The following is a 21,453-nucleotide window of genomic DNA, read 5'->3' as shown; positions in this document are numbered from 1 at the left end:
AGTTCTAGCCAGTGCAACAAGGGAAGAAAATGGGAGGGAGGTGAGGGAAGGCATACACATTTTAAAGAAAGAAATAAAATTGTCTCTATTTGCAGATGATTGTATCTAGATAAAACCCCGAGGGATTTACAAAACCACTCTGAGAACCTATAAGTGAGTTTCACTAATGTCCCAAGATACAGGTTTAATACAAAGAAAACTTAATTGCATTTCTACATACTAAAAATGAATATGTGGAAATCAAAATTTAAATCACAATACCATTTATAATTGCCCCCTAAAGAAAGTGAAATACTTAGATACAAATCTAAGAAAACATGTACAGAATCTGTATTCTGAAAATGACAAAAAGCTGATGAAAGAAATCAAAGAAAACTAAAGAAACAGAAAGGCTAGGGGCGCCTGGGTGGCTCAGTGGGTTAAAGCCTCTGCCTTCGGCTCAGGTCATGATCCCGGGCTCCTGGGATCGAGCACCGCATCGGGCTCTCTGCTTAGCGGGGAGCCTGCTTCCTCCTCGCTCTCTCTCTCTGCCTGCCTCTCTGCCTACTTGTGATCTCTGTCTGCCAAATAAATAAATAAAATCTTAAAAGAAAAAATAAAAAGAAAAAAGAAACGGAAAGGCTTACTCATGAATAAGTCATGAAGCAAAGATGTCAGTTCTCCCCATACTGAACTCTAGGTTTAATACAAATTCCTATCCAGGTGTTTGCAGACATGGAAAAGCTTATTCTAAAATTGATAGAAATTCAAAGGACATGAAATAGTTAAAACAATTCTGAAAATGAGGAGTAAATTGGGAGAACCATGCTATACAATGTTAAGGCTTACTGTAGAGCTACAATAATAGAGACGGTATTGTGTTGGTAGAAATACACATAGAGCAATGGACCAGAATACAAAATCCAGGAAAAGATACAGACACAGATATCTAAACTAAATTTTAAAAAGTGTAAAAGCAATTCAAGTAAGGAAAGTTGAGTAAGGAAAAACCTATTTAACAAATGGTGCTGGAACAATTAGACATTCACAGTTTCAAAAAATGAATCTTTCAGCAGCCATCCAGCAGGGCGTATGCATCTGCGTTCACCATGTTTAAAAAAAAAAAAAAAGTAAAAAAAAATGAATCTTGACCTATGTCTCATACCCAATACCAAAAATTAACTCACAGTGGATCACAAACTCAAACACAAATTATGAAGCTATAAAACTTTTAGGGAAAAAAATGGAGAAAATGTTTGAGATCAAGAACTAGGCAAAGGGGTGCCTAGCTGGCTCATTTGGTGGAGACTGTGATTCTTGATCCCAGGGTTGTGAGTTCAAGCCCCATCCTGGGTAGAGAAGTGAGATTATTTAAAAATAAAATCTTTAAAAAAAATTTTTTAAAGGAACAAAGCAAAGAGTTCTTAGATTTCATACTAAATGTGTAATTCACAAAGGGAAAAATGGATTAACTAGATCTCATCATTTTAAAATCTTTTGCCCTTTAAATGACCCTGTGAAGAAAATGAAAAGACAAGGTGAAGACTAGGAGAAAATATTTGCGTTTGCCAACATATCCAACTAGTTTCTAGAACATATAAATAGCTTTCAAAATTTGACACTAAAAGAAGAAAGAACCCAATTAGGAAACGAGCAAAAGACATTTAAGACATTACATTGAAAAAAACAGACATCAAATAAGCACATGGCAAGGGGTCAACATCATTACCCTTCAGGTCAATGAACATTAAAGCCAAAATCAGATATCACTATAAATACCTATCAGAATGGATAAAAAATTTTAAAATAGTGTCAACACCAAATGTTGGAGAAGAAGCAGAGAAGTTAAATCCTTCTTATTATGGTGCTAATGGGACTTAAAAATGGTACAGCCACTTTGCAAAATGGTTTATCAGTTTATTTTAAAACTAAAAATGCAACTACTATATGATCCAGCAATGGCACTCTTGGGTATTTATCTTAGAGAAATTAAAACCTATGTTCATGCAAAAGCCTACGTATGAATGTGCAGATTTGATACAAACAACAATTTAGATTGCTTTTAAGAGAATTATGCTGAGTGAAAAAGTTTAGTCTCAAAAGAATACATACTATATAATTTTATTTATATAGCATATGTGAAATAACACAGTCACAGAGATGAAGAACAGATTAGTGATTGCCAAGGGTTAAGGATTGGAAGCCGGGGGTTTTGGCTATAAGCATGAGGGAGTTGGGATGATGGAATAGTTCTACATTTTTATTGCAGTGGTAGTTACATGACACATGTTAAAACTGTGCAGAACTGTAACTCCCACATACAACAAGTGCGTGCATAGCTGATGAAAGCTAAATAAATTCTGTGGATTGTATCAATTTCAATTTCCTGGTTTTAATATTGTCCTATAATTGTCAATATGTGAAAAGTGGTGTGAAAGGTATGAGACCCCCATGTGCATTTATTTGCAACTTCCCGTGAAACTATAATTATTTCATAATAAAGGTAAAAAGAAAAATGTCTAGTAGCAAGAGAAAGAAACTTCTCTAAATGAGTAGCTACAAGATTAAAATGCTGTTGATCTAGAGGTATTCTGGGAAGATAATAATGAGGATAGCATAGATTTTCAACCTCTCTGAATCCCCACACAAAAACCAATAGAGCAATTGTAGAGGAAAATATCCATGGACAACTCTACAGCAAATACTGGTGACAAGGTGTACTTCACTCCCAAGTGGACAGTGTGGGGACAAACTTCCAACAGCTAAGACCTGGGATAGTTGTTCATGAAGGAGGAAAAGAAAACAACCAAAGCAACTGCCAGACTTGAGAACAGGAGAACCACAAAATAGCCAATACTTTGGAAAACATAAGGGACCAATTTGAGAATAGCATTAATCTTTTATCCAGCAACATTGCTAAATTATTAGTTCTAGTATATTATGCTTTTTTAAAATTTTCTATGGAGACAACCATATTATCTATAAATAATGAAAAGTTACTTCTTTCCAATCTTCCTTTATTTCCTTTTTGTCTAATTATTTTGGCTAACACCTCCAGTACTATATAACAGAACCCAGAATCCCTGACTGGTTCTTGGCTTCAAAGAGAAAAGTACTAACGTTTCACTATTAGGTATGATTATTTATTTAGATTTCCAGATTATCTTTATCAAAGTTCTATAATAAAAATGTTTTTCTAACTGTGTCACAGGCAAATAGGGCAAGACTGTGACACTGGTTAAATCTTAGCGGAAGATGGTGGTAGATTAAAAAGAATTGCAACTTTTTTGCTACTTCTCCCATTGAGAGTTGGAGTCTAATTCGCCTCCCCATGAATCTGTGCTGGCCTTAGTAACATACCTGGACCATAGAAGGTGGCAGAGCGATGTTTTAGAAAGTTATGCAGCTTCTGCTTAGGGCTCCTGGGACATTCTAGGAACCCTTAGCTGTCACATGAGTCTGACTGCCCTGATTGCCATGCTGGAAAGGCCGCAAGAAATTGTCCCCCTATACAGTCTCAAATTAGTCTAGTCCTCAAGCCCTTTGCACCAAGGTGTGAGACCCTGAGTGAAGCTGTTTTGAACTCCCCAGACCAGTCCATTTGTCAGAAGAATAAACTATTGACACCAAGACAGAAGTCAATCAAGCCTGGGCAAATTCCTGAGCAATAAAACTTTAAGATGTAATAAAATAGCTGTTTTAAGCCACTAAGTTGCTTTAAGCCACTGCCATTGGGATAGTTTGTTAAGCAGCAATAAATAACATGAACCGAGGCACAGAAACTATTTTTTATGGTTTTACTTTTTTTCATAATTTAACAAGGGGAACCCTCTTACACTGTTGGTGGGAATGCAAGTTGGTGCAGCCACTTTGGAGAACAGTGTGGAGATTCCTCAAGAAATTAAAAATAGAGCTTCCCTATGACCCTGCAATTGCACTACTGGGTATTATCCCAAAGATACAGATGTAGTGAAAAGAAGGGCCATCTGTACCCCAATGTTTATAGCAGCAATGGCCACGGTCACCAAACTGTGGAAAGAACCAAGATGCCCTTCAACGGACAAATGGATAAGGAAGATGTGGTCCATATACACTATGGAGTATTATGCCTCCATCAGAAAGGATGAATACCCAACTTTTGTAGCAACATGGACAGGACTGGAGGAGATTATGCTGAGTGAAATAAGTCAAGCAGAGAGAGTCAATTATCATATGGTTTCACTTATTTGTGGAGTATAACAAATAGCATGGAGGACAAGGGGAGATGGAGAGGAGAAGGGAGTTGAGGGAAATTGGAAGGGGAGGTGAACCATGAGAGACTATGGACTCTGAAAAACAATCTGAGGGTTTTGAAGGGGTGGGGGGTGGGAGGTTGGGGGATCCAGGTGGTGGGTATTGGAGAGGGCATGGAGTGCATGGAGCACTGGGTGTGGTGCAAAAATAATGAATACTGTTATGCTGAAAAATAAAAAAATTAAAAAAAAAATTAAGTCTCCTCCTCATTGTTGGATTTGAAGCTAGTTTTCACTGATTTAGAAAAACAACCAAAGGTAAAGATAGGGGAGAATAGCCTAGAGGACTTCAGGTTCAGTGCTAGATCAATGCTAAGATCAAGTCTGCATAACAAACACTCCTAGTCCAATAGGAATGAATTAGTCACTGGCACCCTTTATTGGTGGCTACTCCACTGCAGGCCCATCATTTAGTGATGGACCAGTATCTTCATGCAATTCAGATGATGGAATACCTTTCTCTAGGCAGACATAGCCTGATACCAGACTGTGAGGAGTAAAGTACAGGTTGGATCTCAGCCCCCACTTGCTCCAGCATTCTTGTGCGGGGCACAATGCACATAATCTATATGTAATATCTTTAGAAGTATAAGCAAGGCAACATTTCTACATTTGCAAATGACACAAACTCTTGTGGGTGGTAATGAGCTAAGTTGATGAGGATTGATGAGATAGATCTTACAAATCTGTGAGTGGGCAGAAAGATGGAAAGTGAGTGCCTAAAGTATACATATGCGCCATCAGTCACAGCTAAGGAGAGGGAGCTAGGCTGACTGTAGATTGTTCCCTGAAGATAAATGCAGAGGCTCCTTCTGACAGCAAAAAGAACAGCCACTTGATTGAATCATCAAGTGACATTTCCCCTGAGAAACAAAGAAGCGCCACCCACTCAACTAATGCTTTGATGGAAGTTGCACAAGGCAAAAACCATCAGGAGAAAAACTGGGGGAAAATTAACAGCATGAGGCCTCAGAGGAAGCACAGACTATATATCATAAGTGGGGTATGAAGGACAAACCAATCAGATCCCAATGGAAGAAGCTGCAGTGATGCAGGGGGTAACTGACTACAGCATGCTTGGGACTGGAAACCAGTAGATAGGATGATGGTGGTAATGGAAGCAAACTATTCCTGGCGGTGGCAGCAGTGGCAGCACTCGAGTTGGTTTCTTAGCTGATGTAGGTGTTGGACAGCAATGGTGGCACCGGATCTTTCAATATTGGCAACAGGAATGGAAATGAAGCAGCAGTCAGGGAATTGGTCAATAAACACTTCATCAACTCTTTACTCAGCACTGACCACATTTCAGGTATTATGCTGCATGGATAAATAAGTTAACAAACAATTATCGTGTGCCCAGCCTTGCAATAGATACGGGAGCAGAAAGACGACTAGAACATGATTCTCACTGCTCAAGGACTCAGAACTGAGTATGGGTGGCACATGATAACAAATAATTATGGCAATGTGGGAGTTGTGAGGAAAATATTTATACAGTTGTATAGGCCCAATGCAGAAAGAAAAAACATAGCCCTTTGCTCTGACATATAGCTTTACTAGAGACACTATGTTAGGCACCATAAAAGGTAAAAGGATAAGTATGGGACATAGCTTCTGATTTGGGATGCTTATGGTCTAACAGATGAGGCAGGACAAGTATAATTCTGTAAACCAAGGTAAAAAGGGCTATGTTTTAAGAAAGTTCCAGAAAAGTATTTGGGGAGTTTAAAGGAAACCTCATAATATAGTGGACACTCAGTTTTGCTTTAAGTAAATGAGGATTCTATCTATCTCTCATCCTACATGTCATTTTTTCCATCTTTGATACCCTTCAATATCAATTACTTAAAAACAATATCTATTGTGTGCTTACTATATGCTTTGGACTGAATGTTTGTGTCTCCCCCACAAACACCAAATTCTTAGGTTGAATTCCTAGCTCCTAATGTGATGGTGTCTGGAGATAGAGCCTTTGGGAGGTAATTAGGGTTAAATTAGATCATGAGGGTGGGACCCTGGTCCCACGAGATTAGTGCCTTTCTAAGAAGAAGCACTAAAGAGCTTGTGTGCATAAGCTCTCTCTCTCTCTCTCCCCTAGTTACCACAAAAAGAGAGATAGAGACAGAGACACAAAGACAGAGAAATCATGTGAGGACACAAGGAGAAGGCAGCCATCTGCAAGCCAGGAATAGAGCTCTCACTAGAAACCACATTGACTAGAACTTTGATCTTGGACTTCCCAGCTTCCAGAACTGTGAGAAATAAATTTTCATTGTTCAAGCCACACAGTCTGTGGTATTTGGCTATAGCAGCCCTAAGAGACTAATACAGATTTTGGTACAGTGAGTGACACCCCAGTCTCCCCCCAAATTCATGCCCTTACATGTAAAACAAGTTCATTTCATCCCAGCAGCCCCCAAAGTCTTAACTCATTCCAGCACCTACTCTAAAATCTAAAGTCCAAAGTCTCATTTCAATATCATACAAATCAAGTATGGGTGAGACTTGAGATATGATTTATCCTGAAGCAAAATTCCTGTCCAGCTGTGAACCTATGAAATCAAACATGTTATTTGCTTCTAAAATACAACGATGTGACAGACTTAATTATAGACATTTCCATTCCAAAAGGGAAAAATATGAAAGAAGGGGTAAGGGGTCCCAAACAAGTTCAAAATTTAATACAGTCAGTGCCCTTAGATTTTTGTTGTTGTTCTCTTTAGTCCCAGCTGGCAGTGTTTCTTCTTCTGGTATCATCCTATCTCTATTTCTGGCCTCTGCTGAGATGGCTGATGAAGCCCATGAGTTCCATCAAGATCTATCAAATCATTGTTCAGCTATACCATTAGTGTTCTCTAGAGAACAAGCTTTCTTGTTTTTTGCAATATGGACAGACTAAGAATTTTCCAATCTCCAAGTTTTCATTCCTTTTCACCTAACGGTTCCATCTTCAACTCATCTGCCTCCTCTTCCATTCTACTATAAGCAATGGGAAGAACTTTCAATACTTTGCTTAGAAATCTCTTAAATATCCAATTTCATCACTCATAATTTCTACCTTCTACAAGATACTAGGACAAAATGCAGCCAAGTTCTTTGGCACTTTATAAGAAAAATCACTTTCCTCCAGTTTCCAATAGCCCTTTCCTCATTTCTTCTGAGACTTCACTGAAATAGCCTTTAATATCCATATTTTTACCAACATTCTGTTCATGATTATATATTTATGTAAGAAAATGAAAGCTTTGTCTCCATCTCTCATTTTTTCTTTCTGAGCGCTCAACAGAATTGCCCTTAATGTCCTTATGTCTACCAACAGTTCCTTCATGGAAATCTCAGCTTTCACTAGCACACAACTCAAAACCTTTCAGCCTCTACCTATACAAGCCCAAAGCCACTTCCACATTTTTAGGTATCTTCTAATAGCAGCACTCCAATCCTAGTACTAAAATCTGTATTACTTAGCATGCTCCAGAGAAGCAAAACCAGAAACTACTAGACATACATGTTTATAAGATTTACTATAAAGGAATGGACTAATGCAATTTTGGAGGTTGAGAAGTCCCAAGGTCTGCAGTTGAGAGAGAACTGAGAGAGCTGATGGTGCAAATTCCAGTCTGAAAGCTGGCACGCTCAAGCAAGACCCGAAAGCCAATGCTGTAGTACAATTCCAAAGGCATGAAAAAACAATGATCCAGCTCAAGGTAGTCAAGCTGTGGAACATCGCTCCTACTGAGGGCAAGTGGGCCTTTTTATTCTTTTCAAGCCTTCAACTTATTTGGGCTTTACTCAGTCTGTTGATTCAAATGTTAATCTCATCGAAAAAACAGCCTCACAGACATACCCAGAACAATTTTTGACCAAATATCTGGGCACATGTGGCCTAGTCAACACATGAAATTAACCATTACAAGGACTATCTTCTGGGCTCTGGGAGTATAAGACAAACAAATTTTCTGTCTGCATAGAGTTTATATCCTGTGACGGGTCCCCTAAATAATTTTAAACACTGCTAAGTGCTATGAATGTGGACCAAGGAAATAGAAGAAGTGTATAGGAGGAGGGGATGGCCAGACATTTAACCTCATAGGAACCTCATAGGAAGTGGAGAGGGTCTAAAAGTTTTTGAGCTCAAGAATGAAACTGGGATTTTGCATTGGGAAGAGTAATCTAGTATCTAAGTGCAGAATGACATTAGGAGTACTAGGAGTGGAGTGCTGCTATTAGAAGAAAGGTACTGGAAGCTGGGAAGCTGATACAGCATTCAGTAAAAATAAAGAAAATGGAGAAAAGAAAAAAAGAGAAGAAACAACTATTTATTCAGCATCTATTATATGCCAGACACACTTCTAAGTGTTTTCATGTATTTGAACTGGGAGGTGGCAGGGGGCATGAAAAGGAAAAAAAATATATATTACAAGTGAATCAGTAAGACTTCACAGAAGATTTTGTGTTTACATATGTATATATTGGTACATTCACTTGTGCTAGGTAAGTAGAGTTGTAAAAGAGAAAGGTCCAAAAAGCGTAAGCTTTCAAATATGGGTAGCTAGTAAGGTAACAGTGGCATTGTGAGAAAAAGGGGATTTACAAAGGGAAAGACTGAGGAGGGAAGATGATGAGTTATATTCTTTAAAATGAGGCATCCAGGCATTTTCTGCTCAGAAAATAGTAGGAAATTATAGGGCTAGGAGGTATACAGATACGTCAAACTAAGAAATACTTAGATATTGATGATCTTCAGAGAAATGGTACCTGAAGCAATGAGACATACTTTGGTTACTAATGGAGAGACTGCAGACAAAGAACACAAATTCTTTCAGATTACTATACTTGAGGAAAATCTGGAGCCGTGCTGTCCAATATGGTAATCATTAGTCACACAAAGCTATTTAAGTCTATTAAAATGAAAACAAAATATTTAGTCACACTAGCTGTATCTCCAAGTGCTCAATAGCTACACATGGCTATTGGACATCAACAGATAAAAAATCATATTGGATGTCACAGATTAAAAAAACACTTCCAACATCACAGAAAGTTCTATTGGGCAGCATTTATCTGGAAATTGGTCAGTGATTAGAAGAACCAGGAGAAATTAGTCTCCTGAAAGCCAGGGAAAACCATGTTTCAAGAGGGGAAAGACCAATGATACCAAATGCTTCAGTAAAATCAAATAAAAGTCAAAAACAAACAATGAATTAAGTGACCTTTAAAGTAGTTTCAGACTAGTAACAAAATTAGAAACCAGATTATAAGAGATTTTGGATGAAATGGATGATAAGTATAGATAACAGGCATAAACAATTCTTTTCAGTATTTTGCAGTGAATAAAAACAGAGAATGGAAACCTAAGGAAAAATTGAAAGAGAATCGAACTGTGTATGTATGTGCTTAGTATGTCTATGGACTCACTGGAAGCCTTGAGCACCAATCAAGCAGATATCTACCAACTCTACCAATAAGAAAGCCTTTCATGTAGCAATGACAATTGAGGGGCTAGAATCATACAATTTCATAGCTAGGAAGAGAGTTAGAAATCATCTAATCCACTGGTCACATTGGTGCCCACAGTCACACACATGGCTTATTAGTATTAAAATCTAGAATAAGAACTCAGATCTCTTGCATACCAGTCCATTAGATGTTCTACCTCATTTCAACTGACTCCCAAGATAGACCACAGAAGAGGTGAAGACATCTATTGAATTCCGTTAATCTAGCAGGAAAAACAAAATGTTTATGCTCACATATACAAAACTTCAATTTTCTTAAAGACAATTTTACTTCTCTCCTTTAAAATTAAGAAAAACAGAAAACTAAGCAATGAATGTATGCTATTTTGTAACAATATACTAAAATGAAATTAAATGTTATCTAATTAAATCTTTCACATATAGGTGTGAGAGGAATGTTTTCACTATTTCCCAGCTCAGAAATTTATGCCTTAGGTCAGCAAGGTCATAGAACTGACATTCTTACTCAGTTCTACACTACAATCAATAAGGAAATGATGGAAAAAATGGGAGAAAAGAGATGAATAGGCTAGGGAATGAAAATGTTATGTTCAACAAATCACAAAAGTAACAAGAACAAATTCATTTATTGATGCCAATCTCAAAACCAATAAAAGCAGCCTTTTAGATAAATATTAATTAAACAAAGTGTTTCAAGAAATTCTAACACTGATCACCTTTGGAGAGGGGAACTGGGTAGCTAGGGATACGGTGACTTTTCACAGTAAACCCTTTATAACTTTTGGATTGCAACCATAACAACGTTATCTATTCTGATAAGTTTTTTTTTAAACTTCAAATGACTTAGTTCCTACTTAGTTACTAGCATTCTACAATCCCCTGAGGCTGCAGAAAAATGGAAACTGCGGTAAAGAAATATCCTAACTCTATTCTAAAACAGCAAGGGAGAAATAGCATTAAGGGCCAGAAGACTTTCCTCTGAGGGCTGGGAATCAGGAAGGAAGAAGAGACGATTGCCTGCAACAATCCCTATTTGATCAACTCAGTTCTGTTGCTATTATTTTTAGCTCACCTTTTGAGTCTGTTGCTGAGGAACCCTATTACCTGAAAGCAGTTTACTAATAGGAACCTACATGAAGCAGAAGAAAAGCAACGATACCGAAACCTTCGAATTGGGCCATTCTAATTTAATCTATTTTAAATAAATAAATTTTTATTTTAAATAAACTATTTTTAATAAACTATCTAAAATAAACTATCTTTCAATCATTATGTAGTTCTACTGTGATGCTGAAAATCCTGTTGCGCCCAAAAGCAAAATGAACCTTTGTAAATTTTTAATATAAGGGTCTGCAGACCAGCATACTTGATATGCGGAGCCATAGCTCTGGATTCATTCTCTATTAATACTAGTGTTTTCCTACTGAAAATACTATGAAATCCGAACAATTCCTTGCAAGGGAAATTCTTGTATTTTAAGACGTCTGGTGCAGAGCATGGGGAAAGGACTTGACAAAGCTACTCGATATATGATAGCTATTAATTGAAATTTCGTTTTGGGAATGAAGCAAGAAGGCTGAAGACAGCTAATGCAAAACTCGCAAGGCGGTGGGCGGATCAGAGCACTGCGGAGGGCGAGGGTGTTCCAGGGATGGAGACGTGGGCTGGGATATCAGGAAAAATCCAGCACAAGGCACAAATATGTACAGGAAAGCTGCAAGCAGGTGGGAACTCTGGGTCTTCACATTTCTACCCACTCAGTTCAAGAACTTCATTAACAACACACAGACGTCATCGCTTTCGTAACTGGTGCAGACGGTGAACCGCGGGGACTCTGTTCAAGCCGTTTTGGCGGAAGCCAACTTAGATTTGCCCGTTTCCACCCTGTCTGATTTCTACCATCTGCCGTTGCCCCCAGCAATCTCAAATTCCTCCATACTACAATCCGGCCACGGTAGAAATAAGGAAACCGATGATACAACGGACTAGCTCTAGCTGAGTTCTTCCTTCACACACCTCTAACAGTCCTTTTAATCCGTTGGTTTCCAGGAATTCATAACCAAACTACCTGCCCCAAAGGTCTAAGAAGCGCCTACGTGGCGGTAATGGGGGAACGAAGCCCAAATTCCACCAATAAACTGAGCTACTCGGGCTACGCCCCGCCCACCATTCCTGCCAACCAATAACATTCACAACTCTTCCGCTACTCCCGCCGGTTCTTGGGATCGCTGCAGATTCCGCACTGCTCGCCTGCGCACCGTAGATCCACCCTATGTGCGTCACTCCTCCGCTTCCCCAGATAAGAGATCCCTCTGAAGGCGGAGGGAACGACAGTGGCTACCACCGGAAGCCCAAGATCCTAGAAGCTAGTCTCACAAACAGCAGCGCCCCGAAAGGGAAGAGAAAGGGCCACTAACGACGCCCCCTCCCGCCCTGTTTCCCTCTGACCCGGAAGTAATTTCCCCCTCTTCTCTTCACTCCGCCCCCCCTCCCCCCCACAGTTGAGACCGGAGGAAAGGGACTGCCGGGTCTGGCCCGGCATGCCCTAGGCTTCCGGTGACCTCCGGCCCTTTTCTGTCGTCCGCTCTCGCTGCCTAGCGTGCTCGCTAGCCCACGGCTTTCCTTCCCTCCCTCCGGTGTTCCTTCGCACACTACCTGGTGACTGAGGCGCCCACGACCAGCAGGGAGGCGGCGGCGGAGGACACTCGTCATGGCCGCCTCTAAGCCTGTGGAGGCGGCGGTGGTCGCGGCGGCTGCGCCTAGCTCCGGGAGTGGGGTGGGCGGCGGCGGCGCGACTGCGGGCCCTGGTACTGGGGGCCTACCGCGATGGCAGCTGGCGCTAGCAGTCGGGGCGCCCCTGCTGCTGGGCGCAGGTGCCATGTACCTGTGGAGCCGGCAGAGGCGACGCCGGGAGGCTGGGGGCCGAGGTGATGCCGGCGGTTTAAAGCGTAATAGCGAACGGAAGACCCCAGAGGGCAGGGCCAGTCCGGCCCCGGGCAGCGGACATCCCGAGGGCACCGGTGCTCACCTGGAAATGGTGAGAGAAACCGCCCTGGGCTGTGGAGATGGAACCCAGCGGGTGAAGGCTTTCCTTGACTAGTTGTGCGGGTCAGGGGGCTTCCCATCAGACGAAAGCTGCCGGGCAGCACATGGGTTTAGGGAAGCACATTTCTGGCTGCCTTTGTAGGGATTGGGATAGCCCGAGGACACAAGTTAGTGTTCTTCTTTGATATAGTATCCTTTTGGTTTCAAAAAAATACTTGTCTTTTTTCTCAGTGACACAGCATTTATCACTGGCGTTTTGGGTACGGGGGACTTTTGCAAATACGAAGATTGTATTTAACTAGTAAAGGAAGCCAGATTCCATTTATGATTAATACATTGTGGTTGATAGGAATTGTGGTTTCCAAGGCCTAGAACTTGATCCGTAATAACCTTTTAATAATAAGCCACCCCTGTTTTATGAAGTCTCTCAGGGTAGGGGATAGGTAAATACAGTGACTGTTGGTTGGCAGAGTGAAATGGTGTTGAGTAGCCTTTTTTTTTTTTTTTTTAATCTGTGGGAGCGAATTCTTAAACTTTTTTGGTAGAAGCATGTTAAGTTCATTTTCTAATTTTACCTGAAAATGTACATGTTCAAGCCTGACATGCGTGATAAAGATTCTTTGATGTTAGGCCAAGCATCAGAGTATTTGGCGAACTGCTTTGCATGGTTTTGTTACCGACTGTTAAATCCTTTTGGTATCTGACAGCTGTGGGGAATAAGCCTGGCTGCATTTAACAATACTGGGATGGGGTGGGGTGGAAGATTTTATTTCCCTCTCGGATTGTACAGTGATGGTTCAGAGTAAATCAGAGTTCAGAGAAACCTTTGGTCAAATAGCTCCCAAATACATTTGCAAGTCATTTCCATGTTATATTATTCAGGTTAAAGACATGATTTTACTAAGTAGTCAAATAAGCTTTAAAGGAAGTTTTGATGTGGGAGTGAACTACCATAGTTTAATGCCCACTATATGTTAGGCTTTTGCTAGGTTGTGACAGGGCCAGATAGTCTTTGTAGTGGGAGAGTAAAACATTGCCGCCTTTTTTTTTTTTTTTAATGTAGAAAAGCTTTTAATGCTATAATCACTAAACATAAAAATAATTTTTATACATGAAACTTTGTGACATATACACAAAGTAATGATATTCTGGTACACAGACAGATGTAGATGTCTTAGGCATTTCTTTTTTCAAACTTGGGACTCTTTTGAAATGTGCATTTCTTTAAAACTTCATTGAGTATAGTAACTTTTTTATCCTTTTTTTTAAAATCTGGTTGTTTTTTAATCTGATGATAAAATATATAGTTATTCTGGTATTCAAGTTTTTTTAATGTTACACAGGAGTTATCCCACATGAAATGGTTAGGAACCACTAATCTAAGCACTCTAGAATGGGAAGGGAGAAATGTACTTAAACATTTTAATTAGAGCGTCACAGACTGAGTAATCTCTGTTTTCATTTTTTTTTGAAGTAAAGTAATTCTCTCCCCTTAAACAGGCTTCTAGTTATTTTTTAAAAATCAGGATGACCAATGACATTCCTATATAACTAAGTACAATGAACACCTTTCAGTCTTTATCTCACTTGATCCTTGGTGATATTTCACATTGTCTTCTCTTAATTTTCATAACTTTTCCTGTGGCTTCTGAAATAGTATATTCTGGTTATCTTTGCTTTTTAAAAAATTTCTTGATACTTCCCTTGCTGATTGTTCTCGGTGTCCTTTCCAGGCTCTTTTCTCTGCCTCTTCCTTTTCTTGATCTTCATGTTCTATCATAAGCATTCTTAACCTTCCACACCCTCACTAGATGCTTGCTTGCTGTATGGGAGTTTTATTTATCTCATATACTGATAGCTCCCTAATTTCTTGTCTATAGCCTAGACATCTCAAGAGACCCAAATTTAAGGAGAATTTTCACTTCATTACTTCACGAATATTTCACATCCAGACTCCCCTGTTTTTCCTGAGAGTACCTCTTATCAATGTTCCTCATCTAACTAGTTTCCCAAGCCAGAGACTTGGATATCATCTTAACTTTCTGCTCCTTGCATGTTTTCCACATCCAGTCCAGGAAAATATCTAGAAAATTCTTAAGTCTGACTACTACATTTCCACTGCCATTATTTCTCAACTAAATAACTGCTCTTCTTATTGCCTTCTAAATCCTTTTTGTCACTGCCAGAATTTGACAGCCCATGCTTAAAATCATTAAGTGGTGTTCTGTTATTCCCCATAACATAAAGTTCAAACCCGTCATCATTTAGGACCCTCCATAATCTTGATCCTGCTTACCTCTTCAACTTTATCCCTTCTTTTTTTTTTTTTTTTTTTTTTTTTAAAGATTTTATTTATTTATTTGACAGGGAGAGAGACACAGTGAGAGAGGGAATGCAAGCTGGGGGAGTGGGAGAGGGAGAAGCAGGCTTCCTCCCTGCCCAGGGAACCTGATGTGGGGCTTAATCCCAGGACCCTGACACTTCCTCATGTTTTTCACCTTTGGATATTCTGTGAACACTGCCCAATATGCCTACCTTCTCATCCTTCAAATAACATGTCGGTATTTTAATCTTTTCTGAAACCCTTTACCTGGGCATACCACTATGTGATTACATAACAATCTGAACTATGCCCTTCCATAGCACTTACCACATTGTACTAGAGTTGCTTCACATATTCTCTGGAATATGTGAAGGCTACGACTGGCTCGCTCTCACTGTTGTCTTCTCAGAACCTAATACAATGCTTGGTAGAAAGCAGAGGTTGAGTAAATCTACCAGTGAAGCTTCATTGTTTGCAGGTGTGTGTGTGTGTACACACACATAATTCCACAAGTTGAGTATTTTTTTCAGAACTCCAGCTTTTCATTTTTATTCTACCAGTCAATCCTAGAAGTTGCTATAACAGTCTTAAACCTTATTTAGGCATTCTTTTTATAAATCACTTGATTTTGGATCAACTATAGCCATAATCCTGCAGAAGCTGTGTTCTTACAAGTGGGTTCTTAGGTAAAGTGCTCTGTACTGTGATTTAGTAGGTGGGGTTGGTTGTAGATTTTTTAAATATAATATGGGAAAGAACTTTATTATTATTTCAGGTATTTTCTTCTTATCCTAGCTTTTATTCATATAAAAGTAACAGTTGGTTGATAGAGTATTTTAAAAGACCGTTGCTCATGCTATAAGTTTTCCACCGTTGATTGATATTTCTTTTAAGCTGAAACTCAGATTTTAAAATATGCTCTTGGAATTTGGTAAATTTAAGGGAATGAAACCATTGAAAAGAAACACTATCAAACTAAAGTGTCAAAAGTATATTTTAACTGGATATAAATGTGTAATTATGAGGATACCCATTTTATTTTCTTATACACAGATTCCAGTTCATTTCCTTTCACAGTGACTATATGTGATCATCAGAATAATACTTTATAAATACTTGCTAGAAATTTATAGTGAGTTCTTATTGCCAAATGTATATCATTGAAAGTTTTCTGTAATGTAGTTAATGTTACCATTGCAGGACTTGTTTTAAAGGACTCTTTTAGGTCTCCTGAATTCCTTGTGTACGTAAAGTAACCTTCACTGACTGTCAAACCTTGATTTTTTTTTTCTAAGTTTGTATTCCACTAAATTTACTGGTATTATACTTAAATATCTGTCGCTTTTGTCTTTAGATGTTAATTGTTTTCCAGAACAGATATGTCTCTACAAAAGGTGTGAGGTAGATTCCTAGGTTTTGCGTCTCATTTGACAAGTTCTAGCAGTGTTTGTAGAAGAGAGGAGACATACATACTACTTTTCTCATTGTTTCCTTTTAGATTTATTACCTGAGTTATTTGTTTTTAATTCTTGTGTCTTACCCACATAGTTTAGATGTATGTGTGTATACATACATATGCAATTGCTCTTTGGGCCTAATAATTTTCTGGTTATTACATGGTATACTCATCACCTAATGAACATTTTCCTGATGTGAATTGGGATTTCAGGTTTTTTAATCAGTAGTAATTCTGTAGAGAAGCTGCCAGGCTCCTTGTTTGTTTCTTACACTGCCCCTGGTATTTCTTCAGAATAAAGACTATCCTGTTGGTTGTTGTACAGTGGAGTTACATCAAATGTGCTTTTAACTAAAATGAATTAAGTTATAATAGCTTGGATTAAAGAAAAAGGTCTAATTGTGCTGATGATTCTCTTTGTCTTTTCATTTAAAGACCTTTTGCCCTAGAGTCACTACTGAGCAAGATAGGATATCTGAATCTGTTGTCTTTGATTTAGTTCCAGAAGGCAAATCTGGGTGTGATTCTAATGATATTCTTGATAAAACATGGGTGATGATCCATGTAGTACAGAAGTAAAGTTTAGGCAACCTGGAGTCAGATTGCTTGAATTTGAATCCTCCCTTAGGCAAATTAGTCTTTCCAGCCTTCAGTTGCTTTATATGTAAAATGAGGATAGTAATAGCACCTACCTAGCATCCCCAGTGGAGTACTTTGTTAAAGATTCTTCAAAAGTAATTTTGGCTTAATGCATTGACTTCAGGATTCCTTATAAGATTTGGTGCCAAATATTTGTTGAATTCATTTAGCAGAATCACATCAAGTCACGGAGTTGACTCTGCTGGGCAGTTAATACGAAGAGATGAATTTTAAAGTGTGGGTGGAAAAAAACAAAGTTTTCTAGTAGACTATTGTAAATTATAGTTTATGTGACATACTGGGCAGATGCAAATATCTTTTTCATAATCCATCTGTATTCTTACCAGTATTCACAGAGCTTGAATTTATGCCCATTTATGGAAATACTGTATATGGCTGAAGTAAAGTTTAAGAGTCCTTATGTAGGTAATAGTAGTGGAAAGTTATTGGAGGGTTTTGAGCAAGGAATGACGTGATACAATTTACTTGTTAAAAGAATTTTCAGGGCGCCTGTGTGGCTCAGTCAGTGAAGCACCTGCCTTCAGCTCAGGTTATGATCCCAGGGTCTTGGGATCGAGTCCTGCATAGGGCTTCTTGCTCAGCAGGAAATCTGCTTCTCCCTCTGCCCATTGCTCCCCTTGCTTATACTCTCTTTGACAAGTAAATAAATAAAATGTTTTCAGATCAATTAGAAAATAATTTGTAATATATGCAGAGAGGTGCATTTTCACAGAGTTTTAGTGCAAAATATTATGGAATGATAGAACCTTAAAAAGACTATCCAAAGCAAAACTGATTTCCAATAAGGTAAATGGCTTTATAGTCTTTTAAATCTCCCTAGTAGCTTTTAGATATGCAAATGGACCATATGAAAGATACTAGCATTTCGAGATGTTCCCATTATGTTTTAGGTCTGCATATCTTCATTTCTCATTTATAAAAATATGCTTTCAAAATTAATTGTCTTTGGGCTTATTTCCTCACTTTAATCTTTAATTCTGAAAGTTACTATTGTAACTCGAGAATGTAGACTGGTGGCAGAGGGTGGGAAGTGACTGAAAAGTAGTACAAAGTATTCCTGTAGGAAATAATTAAAATACCTCAAAAAGAATTGTTAGTTGTGTGTTTTCTAATATGAACTTTTTGTCTGGTGCATATATTTTCATTTCTGCCTGGTTTTCACCTCAAAGCTTATGAAAATAGGGTCTAGTTCCTGACATAGGAGAAGGTTGACATTATGTTAACCAGCTTTTTGTCCTAAATTTTATCAGCATGCTGAAATAATTAGTTTTTCTGTACTGTCCCTGTTGTAATTCCATTCTTTCTCTGCATCTTTATCAATGAAGGGAAATAGTTGGACAGAAAGTAATGGGGCAGGCAGTGAGCTTAGGGTAATATGGATGTTAACCAAGATAATCTTTCCAAAAATACAGTTTGGTTGCTTTCTGGGGTGGCAGTGGAGGATAATTTGCAACTTAGTGATTTTCCTATGTAATTTGATCCTTTTCCACAGTGTCATTCAGATCATTGTGGGGATTGGGTTTTGTTTCTGTTTTTGTGGGGTTTTGTTTTACGGGGGTTGTCAGTGGGGTTTTTGTTTTGTTTTGTTTCTAATAGTATAATAAGGAAGGGAAATTAATCAGTCTGGTCTTGGCCTTAGGCTTTAAAGAATCTTTTTTTTTTTTTTTTTTTTTTTTTTTAAGTAATCTCTACACCCACTGTGGGGCTTGAACTCAGAACCCCAAGATCAGGAGTCGCATGGTCTAATGACTGAGCCATCCAAGCACCCTAGAGTAGAAGAATTTTAGTAATTTTAAAAGGAGCTATTATAAAATTGACTAAGTGGAGGAAAATAGTTAAGTGAAAAATTCATTTGATTGGTTTTAAGTTGATTTAGACTATACTGAATAAATGTAAGAAGTGTCTATCCTAAGCAGAAGAAGGAAGCCTTGTGTACTCATTTTTCTGTCTTTTAACTTGTCAGTTCTTGCTATGACTGCTTTTTCTGGTATTCTGTATGGTAGTATTTAGCCTTAAACTTCTAGTAGACGGGAAAGAATTCATTACTATTTCTGCTAATGAAATTAGGTCATTAACTCTGTCCAGAAAATGTTTTTTATCTAATCTGCAAATCTTTCTTTAAAATACTAAATAAATCTTCTGTAGGGCTGTAGTCAAATGTACTTCTCACGTGCTTTTAATATGCCACATTATTTTCTACATAAACAGTCCCTAGTGGGGGCACCTGGGTGGCTCAGTGGGTTGGAGCCTCTGCCTTCAGCTCGGGTCATGATCTCAGGGTCCTGGGATCGGGCCCCGCATCGGGCTCTCTGCTCCGCGGGGAGCCTGCTTCTCCCTCTCTCCCTGCCTGCCTCTCTGCCTACTTGTGATCTCTGTCTCTGTCAAATAAATAAATAAAATCCTCAAAAAAAAAAAAAAACCAGTCCCTAGTGTTTAAGGATATGTATTAGCCATATTCTAAATGACTTAGAAACATTGTAAACATTTTGCCAGGAATTGGAAGAATGTTTTTCTTGATATATAATATCAAAAGTATCTGAGTTTCATTATTTTGAAGTTTTATTAGGCACCGAAAGATTTGTAATTATGATGTGTTCTGGGCAGATTGTGCCTTTTATCAATATAACTGTCCTGTGTTCCATCTGAGACTTTTTAATAGTTATTTGTCTGATACTCCCTTCTATTTCTTAGTGTTTGCCTTTGTAACCTTTTTGACATTTTTTTTGACCTGTCACTTTGTTTTAGGTCATGAATGGGCAGCATAGTTTTCTAATATGGAGATTTAACCTTTTCACATTATTGTTATTATTAACATATTTAATGATCCTGCTATATGTAAGGTGCCTTTTTGTTTCTTTATCCCCACCTTCCTATTTGTATTGGTCATTTGTCCCACTTTGGGGTTCATTTTTAGTGGTAAGGAAATTGTACCACCTCTATTTCTGTTCTTGTGTTCAACCTTAAAAGCTAGTTTGGCTAGGTATAAGATTGTAAATTGAGGATAATCTTTCTTCAGAACTTTAAGTTGTTACTTCATTGTGTTTTTTAGTACCTCATGTTTATGACATTCTAATACCAGTTTGGTTCTTTTTCCTTTGTGGATAGTCTCTTTTATCAATCCAAAAACTTTCAGGCTTTCGTTGGGAGATTTCACTGTGATGTGTCTGAAAATGTGTCATTTCAGCTCCAGGAACTTTTCTAGTATTTCCTTAAACACACTGTTCTGTGCCTCCCTTTCTAAACTCCAGATAGATAGATGTTGGAACATCTGAATTTATACTCCCATGTCATTTAACTTTTCCTCCAAACTTTTCACCTTCATGTCCTCTGCATTCTGGCAGATACCTTTGCTTTACCTTTTACTTGTTAATTTGCTCCTCAGTTACGCCCATTCTAATATGCAGTCCCAGACCATCTATTAAGGTGATTGCAATAATCCTTTTTTAATTTTTAGGATATCTAATTAGTGCTCTGGAAAGGCAGCCTCTGTTTTCCAATTTTTAGAGGGCAAGGGAGAAAGAAAATGTTAAGCAGGCTCCACACCCAGCACAGAGCCCAACTTGGGGCTTGATCTTACTACCCTGAGATCATGACCTAAGCCAAAGTCAAGAATCAGACACATAACTGACTGAGCCACCTAGGCACCCCAAAAGCAGCCTCTTTTTTAAAATGACTGTGATAGCCTCTTATTCCTCTGATACTAAAGTTTGTTTGCTTGGTTTATCCCGCTTTTCTCAAATACTAGTTTCTATTTGAGTTGGGAGCCTCTCTCTCATGTTAGCAGTACTCAGTAGTGTGGTCTCTTGGAAGACAGCTTTCTTGGAAGACAGCCCAGGTATGCCTGTCACTAGTCTCTTGGGTGTAATCGATCCTTGCTCCTTCCAGATGACTAAGCCCTACTCCAGTCTGACTTCTGCATCTCTCAGTGGAGTGGAAGTTCTGTTGAGTTTGCTTCAAATGCAGTTTTCTAGCAATCACCGTGATAGTTGTCCTCCTGTAGTCCACCGTCACATAAGAGATTCCTGGTTGTCTACTATGGATATTTTCTGCCAAGGACTTTTACTGTCAAAGTTTTTGGAGGATGATTAAGGCTTTTGACAAATGGAAGATTTTATATTCATCTTTTAATTAATTTGTGGCTTATTTGGTTCTTTTCATCCTCCTACATCCTAGTTTTAAAATATGTTCCTTATTGACACTAGCCAGCTTAAACTAACTGTT

General features: G+C 38.6%; 2 protein-coding genes across 3 annotated transcripts in view; one reads left to right on the top strand and one right to left on the bottom strand.

The window, feature by feature from the left end:
• The window catches only part of LNP1 (leukemia NUP98 fusion partner 1), a 36,077-nt gene extending 23,902 nt beyond the window's left edge, over positions 1-12,175 (bottom strand). The window contains exon 1 of one of the 2 annotated variants that reach the window (XM_032852041.1): positions 10,821-12,175. The gene's annotated coding sequence lies outside the window, so the exon portion shown is untranslated. The remainder of the gene's footprint in view (positions 1-10,820) is intronic. The other variant, XM_032852043.1, reaches the window with a different exon arrangement.
• Positions 12,176-12,255: 80 nt separating this feature from the next.
• The window catches only part of TOMM70 (translocase of outer mitochondrial membrane 70), a 31,619-nt gene continuing 22,421 nt past the window's right edge, over positions 12,256-21,453 (top strand). The window contains exon 1 of the mRNA XM_032852039.1: positions 12,256-12,785. Coding sequence (XP_032707930.1) covers positions 12,459-12,785 — 327 coding nt within the window. The 5' untranslated portion in view covers positions 12,256-12,458. The remainder of the gene's footprint in view (positions 12,786-21,453) is intronic.

Source organism: Lontra canadensis, unplaced genomic scaffold (assembly GCF_010015895.1).
Source record: "Lontra canadensis isolate GAN:19392208 unplaced genomic scaffold, GSC_riverotter_1.0 scaffold6, whole genome shotgun sequence".
NCBI lineage: Eukaryota > Metazoa > Chordata > Mammalia > Carnivora > Mustelidae > Lontra > Lontra canadensis.
This window is presented reverse-complemented; position numbering and strand designations above follow the sequence as displayed.